General features: G+C 42.9%; 1 protein-coding gene across 1 annotated transcript in view; it reads right to left on the reverse strand.

Annotated features, from left to right (window-relative positions):
* Positions 1 to 1,083: 1,083 nt before the first annotated feature.
* The window catches only part of Hsf2bp (heat shock transcription factor 2 binding protein), an 83,281-nt gene continuing 64,941 nt past the window's right edge, over positions 1,084 to 19,423 (reverse strand). Inside the window, exon 8 of the mRNA XM_060369231.1 lies at positions 1,084 to 2,006. Within this exon, the coding sequence (XP_060225214.1) occupies positions 1,798 to 2,006 (209 nt within the window). The 3' untranslated portion in view covers positions 1,084 to 1,797. The remainder of the gene's footprint in view (positions 2,007 to 19,423) is intronic.

A 19,423-nucleotide genomic window follows, 5' to 3' on the forward strand; every position in this document is an offset into this window, starting at 1 on the left:
GCAATTCTAAGAGAATCTGCCTTACAACACTTACCAGTAATATACCTCAAAACGGAAGAAATGATCAAGCCCTTAGCCTCATGAGCACCTTATAACTGCCAAACTACATCATTCTTACTGTTTTCTTCTTCCCCTCCTCATCCTCTTCTTCCTTTTCCTTCTTCTGCCTTCTCCTTTTCTGTTAGGTTTTTCACGACAAAGTTTCTCTATGTAACCCTGGCTGTCCTGGAACTCACTCTGTAGACCAGGCTCACAGAGATCTCTCTGCCTCTGCTGGCATTAAAGGTGTGCACCACCCGCCTAGGAGTTTTTTCTTATCTACACAAGGCTAGGCCTTTTTTTGGTAGAGAAACCTCAGCAACCTGGAAGAAGCACACACCAATCACAACCCAATCACAACAGCTTCCCTCTGCTAGGATATTAAATAAGCAGCAAGCAAGAAGCACAACCCAATCACAACAGCTTCCCTCTGCTAGGATATTAAATAAGCAGCAAGCAAGAGTGCTAGAGTGCGCACTCATTCACCCTTAACTGGGACCTACAGACCCACCGAGCACAGATGGATCTGCATCTGCTCCCTGCCATGAATCTTAAGCTCTTTTACATCTCCCCAGCTCTGCTGAGTTAGTGCTCCCGACGACGACGACGACGACGACGACGACGACGAGGAGGAGGAGGAGGAGGAGGAGGAGACGACGACGTAGTAGTAGTAGTAGTAGCAGTCACCCTACAACACCACAGAGAAGTGGCTCGGGATGCTAAGATTCACTTCCTCCCTTTCAAGATGCCCAGGCTCAATGTCCTGCAGTAACTTGTCCTGCCTTGAAGGAAGCCACCCAGATAAAGGACAGTGTGTGCTGACTTAAATGGAATTATCTCATAAGTTTTACTATCTGTGACGGGTGCAATGTTCTCTTTTGTCCTCTGCCAGTATCTTAGAACATAAGCTAGGTAGTGTGATGGCTGCACAGAACAGGAGTCTACACACACGTACGCACGCGAGAGCACTTGCTCGCGCACACACACACACACACACACACACTGCAGAGGCAGATGGACCACTTAATGGAATTTAATCTCATATTTCTCATCTTGAGGCCATTTGCAAGTATGGGAATACTTGCTTAAGTTCACAGTCAAAGGGCTAGAACAAAGTAAAGAAAGTTGTTTTGCTAAACAAATAACATTATTAATGTACAAAGGACACTAACTTCCTAACCCCAAGATTATATTTCAGAATGTGATAGTTAATATTGACTCAACTTTATTAAAAAATAAAAGAAGCACCAAAACAAAGCTCAAATATCCAAAAACACGTGAAAGAATAGGTTCACCAAAGGATTACGAAGGTAAGCCTGTGTAGTGGGGTTATAGTTACCAGAAAAAGAGGATGGGTTATCACACAAATGCTTCTGGGAAACACTGACCACATGGTAAATGGTGATCTAAACTCCCATCTTTAGAGTGACAAAACTAGTGTGGGCAGCCTCCAGGGCAGCAAGAAGATACTCTGAGAAAACTCTGGAAGAGTTCCCTGATGTTCAGAGGGGACCCTTCTGGAGAATGTACCCTGCTGTGTTCACTGCTCTGGCAAGATTAATCAGCTATCTATCAAGTGTCACCCCCAGGAGGGAGAGGCAGGATGCTTACCCATCCTGTCCATCTCTATAGTCAGTCAAGGCTTGCAATCTCTAACACATGACCTACAGTGACATCTAGCTTTGAACACAAAGTTGAGGGCCTGGGGAGAGGAAGGACCACTGGCATTTTCACCAAGCCCCTGGTGGTCAAGCACACCTAAACACCACAGTCCAGGGGACGGAGGTCTTCCAGGAGCTCCTGGGCAGCAGTCTTCAGGTGAGAGTTGCGGCTCTTGGACAGGGCCAGGATGCGCTGCAGGGGTAAAGAGCTCCGGAGCTCCGAGGCCATCTTGGAGAAGACTTCTGGTTCAAGAACCACAGACTGGATGAGCCGCAAGGCATGAGAGCACACTTCTGCATCTGGGTCTGGGGAGAGGAGACACGGCTGGTTGAAATCAAAGCCTCTTCAGGAAGCTTTGATTTTAAGATGAGAAAGCTGTGGGCTGACCCAGAAACAGAAGCCTACCTCGAAATGTCTGTGACTGAACACAGTGACCACCACCTTTAGTAAACAGCCCTCTGCAAAACACCAGAGGCCAGAGAGAGAACTCAGCAGTTAAGAGCACTTGCTTTTCCAAGCACCCAGGTTCAATTCCCAGAACCAACATGTTGGTTCACAACCATCCATAACTCCAGTTCCAAGGGATCCAATACCTTTCTCTGACCTCCATGGGCACCAGGCACATATGTGGTACATACACATACATACAAAGGCAAAATATTACTACACATAAAATAACTGTTTTGTTTTTTGTTGAGACAGGGCTCTCTGTGTAGCCCTGGCTGTCCTGGAACTCATTCTGTAGACCAGGCTGGCCTCAAACTCAAAGAGATCCACCTGCCTCTGCCTCCTTCCAAGTGCTGTAATTGATAAAGGTGTGCAAAAATAAAATAAATCTTAAAACAAAACTTACTAATTTAGAAACATCAGGGGTTGGATGTTTCCTCTAAGGTTCCCATGTGAAAGACTTAGTTGTTAGCCTAGGGTGTTCTTGGGAGGTAGTGAACACTTTCAGGTATGGTACTTAATGGGGAAAAGCTAAGTCACAAGGGATATGCTCTCGAAGGGGATACTGGAACACTAGTCCTTTGTCTCCTTGCTTCTGAGCTGCTATGTGGTAAACAGACATATCCTGCTGTCACAGCCCAAAGCAACAAGGTGAACTGACCAAAGACTGAAACATTTCAGACCATGAGCCAAAACCCCTTCTTCCTTTTGAGACAATAATCACAGTTATGCAGAGATGACTAACATGGGGTTTCCCGTGTTTTGCTGGACTGTCTGCCTCTATGATTGCTTGAGAAGGTACCACCTCTCATGTTTACTCCATCTGTGGCAAATCCCTCTGCAACAACATAAACAGTGTCTTCCCAGGGCCTTTGAGATGGACAATATTAAAGTGTCTTTGTTACCATTCTATTAGTGTGAAGGCTGCTTATAAAAGAAAGCTTGTCTATAGTTGCAGAGCGTTAGTCCATGATCACCATGGCGGGGAGCATAGCAGACAGGCATGCATGGTGCTGGAGCAGTAGCTGAGAGCTCGCTTCTTATTCACAAGATGGAGGCAGAGAACGAGAAACTGGCCCTGGCATCAGCTTTAGAAACTTCAAAATAATAATAATAATAATAATAAATAAATAAACAAATAAACCTCTTCCAACAAGGTCACACCTCCTAATCTTTTCCCGTCTACCGTCTGGGAATCAAATGTATGAGCCTATGAAGGCCATTCTCATTCAAACCACCACATGCATGGCATAAGATCCACAATATACTTAATTACTTTCCATTTGGATGTCCCTCAGGAGGTATAGAACCTGGTAACCCTGCTTATAATAGCCACTGAAAAATAGACGAAAATAATAGCCTAAGTCAAAGCTATAATCTTTAACCAGGATAAACCCTAACCATTCCTCTCTGGTGGATACACTATGGGCTGAGGACTTGTAACAGGAGCCATGCATACAGCCAGCACCTCTTTCTTAGTGGTACGCTTACTTAAGAGGATCTTTCAAAAAGTCAGTGGGGCTGAACACTACTCCCTTAGCCTAGACCAGTGACTTGTCTTGTAGAACAAAAGTGGGGATTGTGGTATGGGAAGGCTAAAATAAAACCTGTTCTTCATTAAGGGAGGGACACAGAGCCATCCTACACCCAGACCACTGGAATCTTCCTATTCTAGAAGAGAGGTAAGAGCTGTGAAGATACAAGGTAGGGTGGCTGCTAAGGAAAAGGCCAATATTACAAGAGAAAGCCCCACACTAGGCACAAGGAGACAGTAGCAATGGAATACTCTTCTACCATGATTTGCCAGAGCCCCACAAATACCTGGTAACTACACCAGGGCCAAGGACAGAATGAGAGCCCCTAAGACAGGGAAGGTCAACAGCCGAAGCTACAGACTAGCAATGCAGCCCTCCTCAGAGCTGAAGGAAGGGCTAGAGAAATTTGACTCCAGTTAGCAGAATATCTAGCAAACCTGAAAACAAATCCAAAGCCCTGCTCCCAATTGCTACCCCAGGAGAACAGGAAGCGTGGCGTTCCCCAGTGGAAATGCAAGGTCTCCCTACCTTGTTCTCAGGGGTGGTCTCCCTGCCACCCCTCAGAAGGGGTGCCCAAGCTCCAAAGCCTGGGGCACTCCATAGCCTGCCATGTAGTATGTTCGCTTCATTATTTTTAAAGACGTGTTTTATATTTAGTTATGTGTGTCTGTCTGTGGGTATGTGCATGTGAGCACAGGTGCCCTTGGGAGCTAGAAGAGGGTGTTGAATACCCTTAAAATCTGGAGTTACAGGAGTTTGTGAGCCACCTAACACAGGTGCTAGAAATTAAACGTGACTCCTCTCAAAGAGCAGCATATGTTCTTAATCACAAAGCGTCACTTCAGCCTGGGTTCAAATTTTTTTTTAAAGAAGTACACAAAAATAACACATTTAAGGGACACACGTGGCCCCCAAAGTTCAAAATGTTCACTATGAGACCCGAAATAGAAATGCCTGACCCTGCTCTATTGGATTATGCCATACCCCATATTCAATCAAAAACTACAACAACAAAAAACAAACAAAAAGCTACTAACTACTGTGACAATCAGTGTAAGTGTGTATTTGCACAAATGTATGTGTACCACATGTATGCAATACCCATGGAAGCTGTAAAAAGGCACTGGATCCCCTAGAATTGGAGTTACAGATAATTTTGAGCCATCGTGTGTGGATGCCGGGAACTGAAGCTAGGCCCTCTGCTAGAGCGAGTGCTCTTCACCACTGAGTTATCAGCCTCATAAAAGTATACTCTGATTAAATATTACAAACTCTAAGGCAAATACTAAAACAAAAACAAATTCAATGTGACAATCCAATAATACAAATAAAATAGAATATTAAAACAGTCTATATCAGACAAATAGGAGGAAATAAATAGGTTTGAGATCCCTTCATGTATTTCTCATAGATGTATTTTGATCAAATCTACCTCCAGCTCCTTCCCCTTCCCTTCCTCCCATAACCTGCCATCACTACCTTTCCTTCCAACTTCATGTGCTCTTTTCTAAACTCACTAGAAAAGAGCTTTGTGCAGTTTGTGCAGAGATGGATCCATGCCCTGGAGCATGGCCACCTATCAGAGGCTACATCTGAAGAACAGTGACTGCTCTGCCCCAGTGGTCATCAGCTGCCCAATGTTCCTTCTTCCTGTCTGCGTTTCTATAGTGATCTCTTGTAATTATCCTTTTGTTTTGTCTTTTTTGAGACAGGGCATCTATGTGTAACAGAGCCCCGGCTATCCTGGACTTGCTTTATAGACCATGCTGGCCTCAAACTTACAGACATCCACCTGCCTCTGTAATAATTCTTAATGATCTCTCTCTCTCTTTTAAGATTGGACAGTACGTTTATGAGCACAAAGTCGTCTGCGTGCGTGCATGCATGTGTGTGTATGTGTGTGTGTGTGTGTGTGTGTGTGTGTGTGTGTGTGTATAGGATTTTATTTTTATGTATATGTGCGTGCAGTGCCCACATGGGCCAGAAAAGGTGTCAGATCCCCTAGAGCAGCATTAAAGGCTGTTGTGAGCCACCTGATACGGGTAGTGGGAACTGACCTCAGGTTTTTGCAAGTGTAGTAGGTATTCTTAATTGTTGAGAAATAGTCACATTAAGAGAAACAATACGGGGCTAGATGCCCTCTTATGGCCTCCATGGGCACTGCACATACAGAAAAGCAAGCACACACACACACACAGAAATAAAGACTCTTTTTTTTTTTTTTAAACTGCATGAGCACAAGAGACAGAAAACACTCTGCATGTGTTTTCTTCAAGTCTCTAGATGCTTTCTAGAGATGAATATAGGAGCCAACAGAGCTGGAGCCTCACCTGTAAAAAAACAGCTCTGAGAAGCCTGAGGCAGGACTGACACAAATCCTAGCCCAGCCTGGGTACAGGATGTGAGCCTGTCTCAAAAAAACAACAAACAAACAAACAAACAAACAAAAAAACAATATACAATGTTTAAGTAACAAAATTATGTCGTATAAACACTAAGAATGCAATGGTGCCTATGCTACTATCATAGTCTTTTATTTGTATTTATCAGAACAATAAGTATCAGGAATGAAGAGGGACACTGAATGATTAAGAGATCAATGCACCCAGAGATAAAACAGTATTAAATATATAGTACTTAACAACAGAGTGTCCAGAGATAAGGCAGTAGGGCAGAGTGCCCAGGGAAAATCAACATTCGCAATCAGAGCTGGGAACTTTAACACTATTCATATCACTAATTTTTTTAAAGATGAAAAAAAACAAAAAATGAGATAGAAAGCCCTGGCTGCCATGGAACTCATTTCATAGACCAGGCTGTCCTCAAACTCACAGAGCCTCCTGCCTCTGGCTCCTGAGTGCTGGGACTAAAGGCATGCCTGGCAAGAGATAGAATTTCTAAACAATGCTACCATTCTACCTTCCTGGCCATTTAGATGACACAACACCCAAAATTAGCATAAGAGATTCCTCCTTAGGGCCTATGGAAGAGCACAAATAGAAACTGTTCAGGGCCACAGAACAAATCTCAAAAAAAAGAAAATAATAATAATTGAACTTCTAAGTATATTTTGTGATCATAGGCAAAAAAGTTGAAAATAGAGTTTTATAACCAAGAACATAAAGACAGCCTTAAAATTTTCCAAACACTACACTTTTAAGAATAAGCATCAAAAATAGAATGATTTCTAATTATCTTTGATTTAAACTTTAAAAATGGAGGGGAAAAAAGCTAAACCAAAACATGCAAAAGGAAAAATAATAAAGATATGTGCATACATCAGTACAGTTGAGATATAATGCTGGGCATGGTAGCTCAGTGCCTGCAACTGTAGTGCTAAGGCAGGAGGACCACAGTGAGTTCCAGGCAAAGCTGAGCCTTGAATTCTAGGACAGCCTGAGATATACACTACTGGGGGTTGGACTGGTGCTATATATTCTAATGCTAACTATTGGCCCCCAAGACCTGGTTGCTGCCCAAACAAGCAGACACTCACATACCCCAAAATAATGTTTATAACCTTGTCTAAAAACTTATTCCTGTTTGAACAATAAAAAGCCAACATACATAGCCAGGGCAAATGGGGTAGGTGTGGCTAAGGTTCGAGGGCTTTGAGGACAGGGAAGATCTTGGGAAGGAGACAGTACAGAAGGAAGAAGGGAGCCGGGATGGATTAGCATGGAAGGAACCATGCAGGCAGGGAGAAGGACTCTGGGAATGGCATGCAAAGGAACTGCCCAGATGAAAAACATAAGCAACTATCTTGGGATATTGGGTGAGTAGGCATGGGATGGGGGTTGGGAGATATTGGGATAGCATAGGTGGATTTATGTGTTCAGCCCAAGGAGAAATAAGGAAAATCTAAAATCTAACAAGTGTTTGTGTTTTTACTGATTATGATATAATACTGCTGTAATAACTATAGGGCTAATAATAAACATTATTAGACCCTACCATTAAATTAACAGCAGCAATACACAATGGATTTCTTACCTCAAAAGCCACCAAATGAACAACAAAAATATAAATAAGTAAAATTCAGGAGGAAAAAAAATCGATAAAAACAAAGTATAGCCCTTTTAAAAATAATTCCTAAGACTAGTGAAACTCTAGTCAAGACTAGTGGGAAAGGGGAGAGGTCAGAAATAAGGAGTATCAAGAATAAGAGAGTGGCCTTAACTACACATCCTACAGATGGTAAAAGAACAAAAAGAGACATTAACAATTTTATGTCCATAATTTTAAAACTGGAATGAATGTACTTTCAAAGTTCAGTAATTTTTTTCTTTAGGTTGAATAACCTAAATTAGTCCTACATCTACTAAGGAAATTGAATTTGAAGTTTACAATGTTTAAACAATGAATAAAAATCCAGATGTCTCATTTATAAGTTCTATCACACATTTTAAAAGAAGAAATAGTAGTTCTACAGAAGACTTCTAGAAAGCAGATGGAGCTGGAGAGATGGCTTAGCACTTAATAGCGTCTGATGCTTTTCTAGGAGTCAAGTTCTGTTCTCAGTGCCCACATCATGTGGTTCTCAGCCACCTGTACCTACACTCCAGAGGATCCAACACCCCCTGGCCTTTGTCGATATTGCACTCATGCACACGAACCCCTACCACACACACACATTTTACAAAAGACTTTCAGAAAATGGAAGGAACAAATCTCAATTTTCTAAAATGAGGCCAGAATTATCCTGATGCCCAAACCACACAAACATCTTATAATAACAGAGCCGTATCTTTTGTGAAAATCATGAACAAAACATTAGCAAATCAGATCCAGGAATATATAAAGACAATACTTTAAAATTAATATGCATTCATACTCTGGGAAGACTAAATGAGTAGATTATGCCAATATTTCTTATCATAACACAGGTTAAGGAATATTGGATTTTCACCTAGACCCTGACAAGTCCTTTGGTAAATATAATATTTGTGCATATTATAAAAACTCTTGGCAAATGAAGAACAGAATGAAATACTCTGAACCATATGAGGGCATCTACAAACACCAGGAGGCCAATATCACAGACATTGGTGGAACAAATGCTTCTCTAAGACACAGGACACCATCCTTACAACTTCCATCCAAATCATATCTGAGACTTTAGTCCCTGCAATACAGAGACATACAGATTGAAAGGAAGAACTAAAACTGTCTTTGTTCCTACACAGTGTGATTACCTGCACAGAACTTCTCAAATAATATGCAAAAAGCCACTGGAACTGAGTTTTACAAGGTTTCAGGATTACAAGGTCAGCACATAAAAATTAGTTTTATCTACACATTGACAAAAAAATTGCAAGCCAATTTTTTTTAAGGACCATTAATGATGACAAAAAAGTTATGAGCACAAAGTTGTATAGAATGTTTGGGAGCTTGAAAAGGTAAAACCCATCTGACACTAAAGTAAGGACTGGAGATTATGAAATGAAGACATGCCCTATGTTGAGACTAGCTTTCCACTCAGCAGCAACTCACACAAGGCTCATGGCTGCTTTGTCTGGTTGCTTCAAGACTTATAATGAGACCGAACTTCACAGTAAAAGTGCATGGTAGGAAAAGCAGCTTACCTCACACTGAACAGAAAATGAAGGGAGGAAGAAGGGACTAAAGGTCTACAGTCCCCTTCAAAACTCAAGCTCCTTGAAGTGACCCACTTCGTTCAACTAGTGCCCATCTCTTAAGTTTCCTTCATTTCATGGTACCCTCTACTAAGGACCAAGCCTCCAGCACAACTAAGATCTAGCTAGGCCATAAGAACATTTATGGAAGGCATTGACTGCTCTTCCAGAGGACCCCCATTCAATTCCCAACACTCGCATGGCAGTTCACAATTGTCTGTAACTCCAAGATCTGACACCCTCACAAAAATATACATGCAGGCAAAACACCAATTCACATTAAAATGCACTAGAAATACATTTAAAACAAAACAAACAAAGGACATTTATGGACAAGATGTCTCAAGACGCTTACAATGTCAAACTTCTTCAATTTTACCTACATACTCATACTCAATGTAATTCCAATCAAAATCCCCATAATTATTTTTATAAAAGTCAACAAACCAAGGGCTAAAGAGTTAGCTCAGCAGTTAAGAACACTAGTTGCTCTTCTAAATGACCTGGGTTCAATTCCCAGCACCCATATGGTGGCTAACAATGTCTATAACTCTAGTTTCAGGGGCTCCAGCCTCTACAGGCACCAGGCATACATATAGTGCATAGACACGTATGCAGCAAACACTCATGCATGTAAAATAAACAAAGAAATAAACAAATAACTTTTTTAAAAAACCAACAAGCCATTCTTGAGCTTATTGGAAAGGTAAGACATGGCCTGTTAAAAAAGACAGTCAAGGTCTTCTGGCTCCACTGACAGAACCTAGATTCACAGTTCTTAAGGCAGCAAGGGATTACCAAGGGATTGACCTGGAAATAAGTGAGGAGGGTTTCAGAATCCAGAAGCAGACAATTCAAGGATGCTACTTTATATAGATTACAACATGAATCATCCTTATTTTATAAAATAAAACATCCGCGGCTACTAGACCCTGAGTCAGCTCCCCAGTCCTGCCCTTCCTGGACAACTGGAGGGCAAAGGAGAGAGCTGCTGTAAGAAGAATCCTTTCTAAATTATCCCAACACCTCTCTTGAAGAGATAAGTCCTACCATCCACTGAGATAGATGTTCCCAAACCAGAAACTTTAGAAATTCAAGCATGATCACAGAAATAAAAACTTCAACAGGAAGTATGGAAAATGGAGTTGAGGAACACTCATAAGCAGTGCTGACAGACAGATGGACAAAGATGGGGACAGGCAGTCCAAGCTCCAAAGAACAGCTACCACAGCGAGAAAACCAGTTAGCAAAGACATCACCACCGTGCAGTGATCCGATAGCTGAGAGAAGCCTCTCAGAAATGAAGGGTACGCATTTGCAAACTGAAAGAGCACTTTAATTTTTCAGACAAATTGATAAAAGATGCACAAAATACAGGAGTTCAGAAAATGAAACACAGAGGATGAGATAAACTGGAACAAAGTACAACAGCACAGTGTATGAAGATATCATAATGAAAGCCATAACTTTCTTACTAGCTTAAAAAATATAAAAAATAACAATAATGAAATAGAGAAGACTGTACAAGTATCTAAAAACAAATCAGGTACAAAGACTCCATAGTCAGACCTGTCTCTGACTCTGAAAACCAAAGCAACAAAAACAAAAACGCCAAAACTTCTGTGTAGCACTGGATGTTAGAACAGAATGAAATGTCTTCATCCTAGAATCTATGCCCATAGATAGGTGAAAGGAAAACAAAAGCATCTCAGATACAAAGGATCTCCTCTGCTCTTCCACACACTCATTCTCCAAGACAAGCCAACAAAGCAAGGGGAAGCAGACAGGAGGAAGAGGAGAACCCTTGGCACAGAAGCAGCTGAGACGAGACTCGGGGGAGGGGGGAGGGGGGAGAGAGGGCTGCGGTGGGAACAGGAAACTATGGACACACTGGGGATAAAGAAGCATCTTCAGAGGAGACTCGAATAAGGGAAGAATATAAGGTTAGATCGATAATAAACATGTAGGAAACCAGACTGTGTGAGCCAGGCCTAATAGCACATACCGGTATTCCCAGGACCTGAGAGGCAGAGACAGATCATCTCCGGGGCTTGCTGGGTATCCAGCCTGCCTAGCCTAACTGGTGAGCTTCTGCTTCCAGAGAGAAACCCTGTCTCAATTTAAGGTTGATACCTATCCTCCACACATACAGATGTATGTACATATAACAACACACAATAATAATAAGAAGAAGAATAGAATATTATACAAAATGAGAAAATTATTAGCCGAAATAAGAAACTGGGAGGAAAGGAAATAATTTAAGACTCAGATCTGAATAATAGCAGCAATAATAATACAAAAAAATGAATGTTAATCTGAACCAAGCTTTGACTGTCCTGGATGGCAGGATGATAGAAGAGTCTTTTCCTTTGTTACAGGAGTCAACAAGCAATGCTGACAAATGTTTCTTAGGAAGGCTGTCATGGGGAAAGCTGAGTCGATTAGTTACAATACCCAGACAAAGCAAGAAGCAGTGTCCACAAGGCATTTGAGAGGGATCAGCAGGGCTCTAATACGGAAATAATAAATGAATTTGTACAAAGCTTTTAAATAAAACATGAATTACTTTAATGAGAATCCTATTTCTATGCATATATTCTGTATATTAGATTTCATATTCCAAATCACATGTAATATAACTTAATTGAGAATATGCAATGAATGTGTAATAAAAATTCTTCACAATCACCAAAAAAAAAAAATCCTCTCTGTCCGTCCACACATTAGTAATAGTTTACAATTCTTTTTCAACCATCCAATGTGTTTAATGATTGAAACTATTCTAAACAATCCAGCAGGCCTTCCCTCTCACCTATACAAGGCCATTTGTTTCAATTGCATCGTAACTTGTTCCCACTAGGATTTCCAGACAATGGCCAAGCTCTCAGGCACACCTGTACAGAGTCACTGGCCACCTCCAAGGAACACCTGAGAATGTAGTCTGTTCCAGCAGCAGCCTGAGCCTTGTGCTTCCAAACTTCAGGGAACATTCATGTCCAGACCATGCCTGCCTTTTGCTCCCCTCCAGAAGACTCTGGGGATTGGCTGCAGTTGCTAACATCCCTGCTTTACCCGACAATGTTCCTTTAGCTTGCAGTCACACTCATCTCATCAGTTCCTGAGGTGGCACCTCTCAAGGTCACCATTGACCTCTACATTGTCACTGCTCATCATTGTTAGTGCTCTAACACAGATAACCCCTCACCCCCCGCCCCCGCCAATCTCCGAAGACCTGTTCCATGGCTTCCATAGCATATCTTCTTCAATGGTCCTCTTCCAAGCACTTGCGTCTGTCCTGACATCCTTCTCCCCCCTTTTCTCCTCAGGTGACCTCACCCATGGCATGTCTTCAAATCCCATGTGCTCACCAGTGAGGCTCATCTTTGTTTCTCTAATTCTCCTCTCTATGAGTTCTGGCTTTCCTACTGACAAACTAGCTACAAAGCTTACCTTCGGTGTCTGATGCCACATCTGCTGGCACAGCATCAAAGTCCAAGTCACAGTTCCCATGCCCCTCCCCAGACACCCAAACACAGAGATGTGGGTATTGACTCTCTCACCCATCAGAAATCTTGCCTGCTCTTCCTTCCAGCACACCCTAAGCCCACAATGACTACACCCCAGGTGAAGCTCCTTCACTCAGTGAGCTGCAGAGGCCTTCTCATTTAACACTTCCACTCCCATATCTTCCTGTGGCAAGAATGATACTTTCTAAATGAAAATCAGAATGCACTCCTCTCTGCTTCACACTCGAGACAAAAGCACAGCCTGCGTATGGCAGAAGAAGCCTTGCCCAACCAGCTTTCCTGCTACCCCACGGCTTCCTCACGCTGTGTGCTGTCCTTTCTGAACACTAGGAACACTGGCTTGCCCTTGATGTCTCCAAAGCCTCTGTCTTTTCACCCAGCACATTTTTACCCTGTTTCAAATGCCTGTCTTCCAAAGTCCAGCTGAGCAGTTCATCAGTGACATGCACAGCACCTGAAAACTATCTCTCTATCCTCACAACAAAATCAGTGATCTTTTGGTCATGATAGGCTGGAATTCAGTGTACCCGTCACTATGAAAGCTGGAGCCCATGAGATGTACTTCCCGGAAAAAGAAACACTTGGGTCCATGGGGACCTCCTGGGGGTCATGATCTTAGGACTGGGTTTGCCTTAGGGATCTCACCAGGTTGTCATGATGATGTTGTCATGATGATCTAGAAGCTGTGGCAGGGAGAAAGGAAGGCCCCACCACACAGCTTACCCTGGGTGCTCTACCTAGCAAAACTGGTCCTTAGGAAAAGTATTCCAGGGCCTGATCACACCTGAGGAAAGGACAGCCTGACTTACCTAAAGGAGAAATGTTAGTGACAGTTACAGCCCAGAGACACATGCCACTAAGATTGAGATTTTGTCTTTTGACAGAACATTTCTGCTCCTCTCCCACACCATACTTCACACGCCTAGCAACTGTAATGGGGTCTATGGCTCAGAGAACACCAAAACATATATATCTCATCTCAGGAAGAAGTCCCATGAAGCCCAAAAGGCAACAGGGGAGAAAAAACAAGAGCCCCAACACTAGGCACAACCCAAATCCCACCTAGATTAACAGAAAAATCTCAGTGTAAAGGCCTATTTCCCTCAGTTCCTGTTACCCAATACAAAAGCTGTCAGAATCAAAATAGAGTACTGTGTTGAGCTGCCAATCCCAAACACAATTAATCAAAGAAGCTAGAATGGTATGAAGGAGAGGTTCTCATGACGGTATGCCTAATATCAAGAGCTATTCACGACAGGCTGCAGGGACCAGTTTTGCAGTGAGGTCACTGTAGCCTTGCCCTGTACTTCTACAGGGTCAGCCTGCCAGCAGAATGCTCAACCTTGGATTGCCGTCACTTTATTGATCCTTGTAGACAAGGTATTGTTTCACAAGATCTTACATAACCTTCACTTTACTTTTGAAAATTTCCCCTTACCTCAAGTTCTTTAATATGCCATAGTTTACTAGGGCACACCTGTTCCCAGTGCAATCCTCTGCTGGTCTCAAATAAGAAGAAAAACATGGGGCTGGCGATACGGCTCAGCCGTTAAGCTCTTGCAGAGTACCTGGGTTCAGTTCCTGACACTCACATGGCAGCTCACAAACACATACAGCTCCAGTTCCAGATAATCAGATGCCTTCTCTGGCCTCCAGAGTAGACACTGTGTGCAGGAGGCGCACAGGCATACATAAAATACAACAAATATAACAGAAAAAAAAAACAAAACAGATCTTTAAAAAGAAGAGGAGATGTGAAGAGAGATCAAGCATTAGAAACAGATGCAGACACATGCTGGGAATTTACACAGCTGATTAATATGCTCAGGGCAGTTCTGGTTGCCATAGCAACACCACAGAGAAGGGTGTAAACAACAGAAAGTTATTCATCAAAGTCCTAGAGGCTGAAGTCAGAGAGTCAGGTGCCAGCAGCTGGCTGTTCCTCAGGCCTCTCCTTAGCGTGCAGCCAGCATCTTCCCCATGTCCTCACACAGCCATCCCTCTGTGTGTCTGTTCTCTTCTTATAAGGACAGCAGCCAGGCTTCCCAGAGGACTACCTCAGTGAACTCATTACCTAAGTTCCCGCTGAAAGACCCAGTCTCCAAGTTCAGTGACCTCCTCAGACCAGGGCTTCAGTTTATAAACTATGTAGAACACAATTCAGATCATGGCAGATTCTAATAGAAAAAGTTGAAAACAGATGGATTTAAAAAGAGATGGAAACTCCAAGAATGAATCAAATTTCACATCACCTCCTTACTCAGTCACCAATCAATTTGTCTTCATTCTCTAAACTCATTATATGACTTTTCTCATCTCTGTGACAAAACATCTAAGAGAAACAAACTGAAAAAAGATTCATTTTGACTTGGAAAGTGCAGTCCATAGTTGCATCGCTTCATGTGCTTGGGCAGACATCATGTTGATGGAAGGGCTTTTTAACCTCATGGGCGATAGGGAACAGAGAAGGGGAAAGAGGCCAGGGACAAAGCACTCCCAAGGAATTGCCTTTGTGACCTACTTCTGTCAGCTAGGCCTCTCTCTCCACACAAATTCCTAGACCCTCTTAAAATAGCACCAGCGGCCAAGGACCATCGGGACATTCATATTCAGTGCACATCACTTCTTCTACAAAAGGATCTTCTGTCTTTTCCTACCAGACTGAAAGCTTCATGAGGGCAGGACTTCAGCTGTCTTGCCAGTACTCAGAATACCCACTGTATGTGCAATACTCACAGTAAAGCCCATTTACCCTGTAAGTAAAAAGAATTCTGTGTGTGGATAAGGCCACTGTAACACAAATATAAAGAATAATTACAGGATAAACAAAATAACTAGGTGTTAGGTCCACAGCAGACCCCCAAATGGCAGTGCTGCTGACAGTGTCCTGAAAGACAGTCAGGCTTAGCTCAGGCTGGACTCTGACCAGGTAAACAGAAGAACTGCTAGTGGGTAAACAAAAGCCTGAACTCAACATTCCTCAGAAACCTTGTAAATGGGTTTCTGTTTGTTGGGAAAAGCTACCACTTCCCTTACCTGCCCCTGACAGCCAACTGCCTCTGGCAGGGGCATCTAGTTCCTGGTTAACTCAAACAAGCTTGTAACAGATTAAAGTCCCCACACTAGCTTCCAGGATGTTCCGACCCACACCACACCTCCCCTTACTCTAACTCCCAGGATGTTCTGGCTCACACACCTCCCCCAACTGCTATCTGTCCCTTTAAAACTGGCAAGGATTCTCCCAGTTTTTTGCTGTTCTCCTCCCATTCTGAGATAGCTCTGGAAGTTTGATTTTCACAATAAACCTTTCTTTCTACCTATGGAGTGGTCTAGGTAGAGTGGTCTAGCTATTGGTGGTCTCACTACACCCTCACTTACACTCGGCATGTTAAGGAGAGGCTTAGAGACAGGTGAGGCAATGTGAATGATGCAGGATCACCACCTGTCATTCATACAAGAGGACACTGATGTTAGGATTATCTCTCAAGGATCTAAATAGGCCTTTCCCCCTCTCCCAGAACCCATGTGAGAATCTAAATGCCAGTCATAAGTTAGTAGTGTTAAAGTGTAGATAATCTATTGATGGCTTTAGAGGTAAGGCCTTTGGAAAGTGGTTCAGTCATTAGGATGGAGTCCCATGATCGAACCCTGGTAGTTTCTTAAGACGAGATAAAGATACACATAGACCTGAGTTCTCCACCACAACATGATGCAGCTCAGGAGTCCCTCACCAGAATATGAACAGAGCTGTTAGGACATTGAACCTCAATCCCATGAACCAAAATAAGCATTCTTTTTCTTTACAAATTATCCTGCCTCAGGTATTTCTGTGTAGTGACAGGCCAATACAGTAGTTTTAAAGCAGCCACCATGAAAAGTTCCTCAATGAACAAAAGTGTAAGGTTTTAAAAACGATTTCAGCAAATAAATAGAAGGAATACAGATTAACGAAGTGAGAAGCTGGAACTGAGAATTCAGCAACTGAAATAAAGGTGTGGGTAGACAGGGACTGAAGTAAGCAGATCAAGAAGAATCAGCGGCCAAGGAGACGACTCAGTGGGTAGAGTGCCGGTCAGGCAAGCCTGGCAGTCCACATCTGACCCCAGGCCTGCACAAAAAGCTGGATGTAGTAGCTCAAGTCTGCAGGTGGCATTGTGTGCATGTGCATACACACATGGAAAAACAAATGAATCATGGGGGTAGGAGGGAATGGAAATGAGTCAATGTGAGTTAGCAAGAGAAAGACGATGTGAAAACACAAAGAAAACTGGTGAGATAAAATGTTCACAATGCTGTAGTCTAAGAGAAGAAAACTAGGAGGGCTCAAACAGCTGAGAAGCACTGACAGAACATGAACCTGATCATGCAAAAGACAGGCTGCCAGGAAACCTAGTGAAATGCAGTGTGACATATAGCATATCCAAACCTCAGGAGTCTATGCTGAATACAGGAGAGAAGCGACCCCTAAGTAGTGAGGGCGGCATCTCAGAGGAAGGGATGCTGCACTTCCCACGCTTTGAACAAAAGAGAACTGTCAGTTCTAGAGACCTGTCTCCAGGGGAACAAGCTTTTAATATGAAGGGAAGCTCTAGTCATGCTCAAGTGAGGGAGACTTGACTTCACAGCCTGAAGTCTGTGAATGACACAAAAACTTGTGTGGGCACACTCTGGGCAGCATGCCTCACAGCAAATGACCCAAGCGCCCATCAGATGATGAATGCTGGAAATGCTGGATAAATCCTGGAAATCCATACTGTGGACATTATATAACCATAAAAAAGGAATAAAGCACTGACCCATATTATAACATGAATAAACTTTGGAAATGTCAGTAGATAGATATCAGGTAAAAATGGTAAGATGCTTTAATGAGGGTTAACAAACAGACAGTAAATTATAACTCCTGCTGGGCTCCACCTCCTGAAGCTTCTAGAAACTCCTAAAACAGGCCATAAACCAGGCCCTGTTCTTTTACCATCTGGGCTCTTCAGAAAGGCATTTCATATGTTATGATTCTGCCCCTGCACCCAAAGGCCCATATCCATTACAACACAAAACACCTTTAGTCCATCTCTAAGAAGCACCATGCTCTTAACAATTCTAGTACTTCTGTTCAGAAGGCAAAGTTCAGCATCCTCTGAGACTCAAGATGAACTCTCAGCACACTCCCAAGATGCAAAGAACCAAATGAACCTCCCTATTCCAGATGAGGAAAAAGAATGTATGGAAAAGAGGGACCTACCAAGGACTAAAATCAGAAAGGCAAATGTTAAGTCCTATAGCTTCCCTATCTATCATCTAGAGCAAGTGATGATGGAATGTGGGTCTCAGAAATCTTGGAGAGCCACACTCCTATGTCCTTGCCATTCATAGCCTACATAGTCTCTCCCGAGAGCTGGCTCAGCTCATTACTTGAAGCTTTCCTTCACACATGTTTCACTCCCTGGTATCTCTAAGGTCTCCATTTCATGTTCACCTTCACCCCATCCTCTCATAAGCTTCCTGCACGGATTCCAACTGTGCTACATATTGCCTGGACTCTCAGGTTTTCCTTTGAATCAGGTGATCCTCCATGAGACTATAACTCTTGCATTCTGCATGCTTGAAAAGTTAGCATCATGTGGATAGCATCAAGGTCTGCCACTGACTCAAGGAGTAAGCATGCCCTTTTGAACTACAGTTGTAGCAGCCTTTGAGAGCCTGGATGGCTGACAGGGAACACTTTGTTAGGTGATGATACTCCAGAAGGGCATCTCAGAGGCACTGTCTTCTGGAGGGAAAATCTCAAATGAATTCATGCCTTTAAGCCTACCATAGTCGGGAGCAAGCTGACTCCTCAGACACCCTCAAGTCATCATTTCTATTGTTTCTGTGAAAAGGAACTTTTTGAAGGGCAATAATCTCTTGAACAATACTCTTACTAACTTTGGCCCAACTTTAAATTTGCTTTTCTGGCCAAATGCTTCTGAAATTTTCCCTCTCTCTTTTATTCCTAATTCTCACTGTCAATCTGGCTAAAAGCAGACAGCAAAACTCGGGCCACAGGCTGGCTGCTTTGAAACTTCAGCAAATTAATTAATCTGTCACCTGTAAACTCAGCTTACCCTAAGTCTTAGGGCATGGACAAAGCATAGACAAGTTCCATATATAAATGGTGTCGAGTCCAATCCCCAACAGTCTTGGCTCTGTTGGAAGCCTGAGAGCTCAAGGCTCTGCAGCTCAGTATCCTTGTGGATATACTGGTCCTCTGTTCTCTGCCTGCAGCGTCCTACTGCCACTATAGCCTCATCTCTGAACGTCTTCACCCCTGCTGCACACTAGTTCCAAAGACTAAGACACATAGGTCAGGTTTATCGCTCAAAGGTTCCACCTCCAGTACCAACTTTCAGTTTCCTGTAGGCGTGGTTAAAATGCTCGGAAGAACAACTTAAGGGAGGGACTTCCACTCACAAGTTCAGTTATAGTTCATGGTTGGTTCTGTGCCTGTGGTGAGGCAGTGCAAGCACATGGTTCCCAGCTTCCTGAATTTGGGGGAAGGGGTACACAATTAGATATAGTCCCTAAAAACCCAGCC

This window comes from Meriones unguiculatus, chromosome 16 (assembly GCF_030254825.1).
Source record: "Meriones unguiculatus strain TT.TT164.6M chromosome 16, Bangor_MerUng_6.1, whole genome shotgun sequence".
Classification (NCBI taxonomy): Eukaryota; Metazoa; Chordata; class Mammalia; order Rodentia; family Muridae; genus Meriones; species Meriones unguiculatus.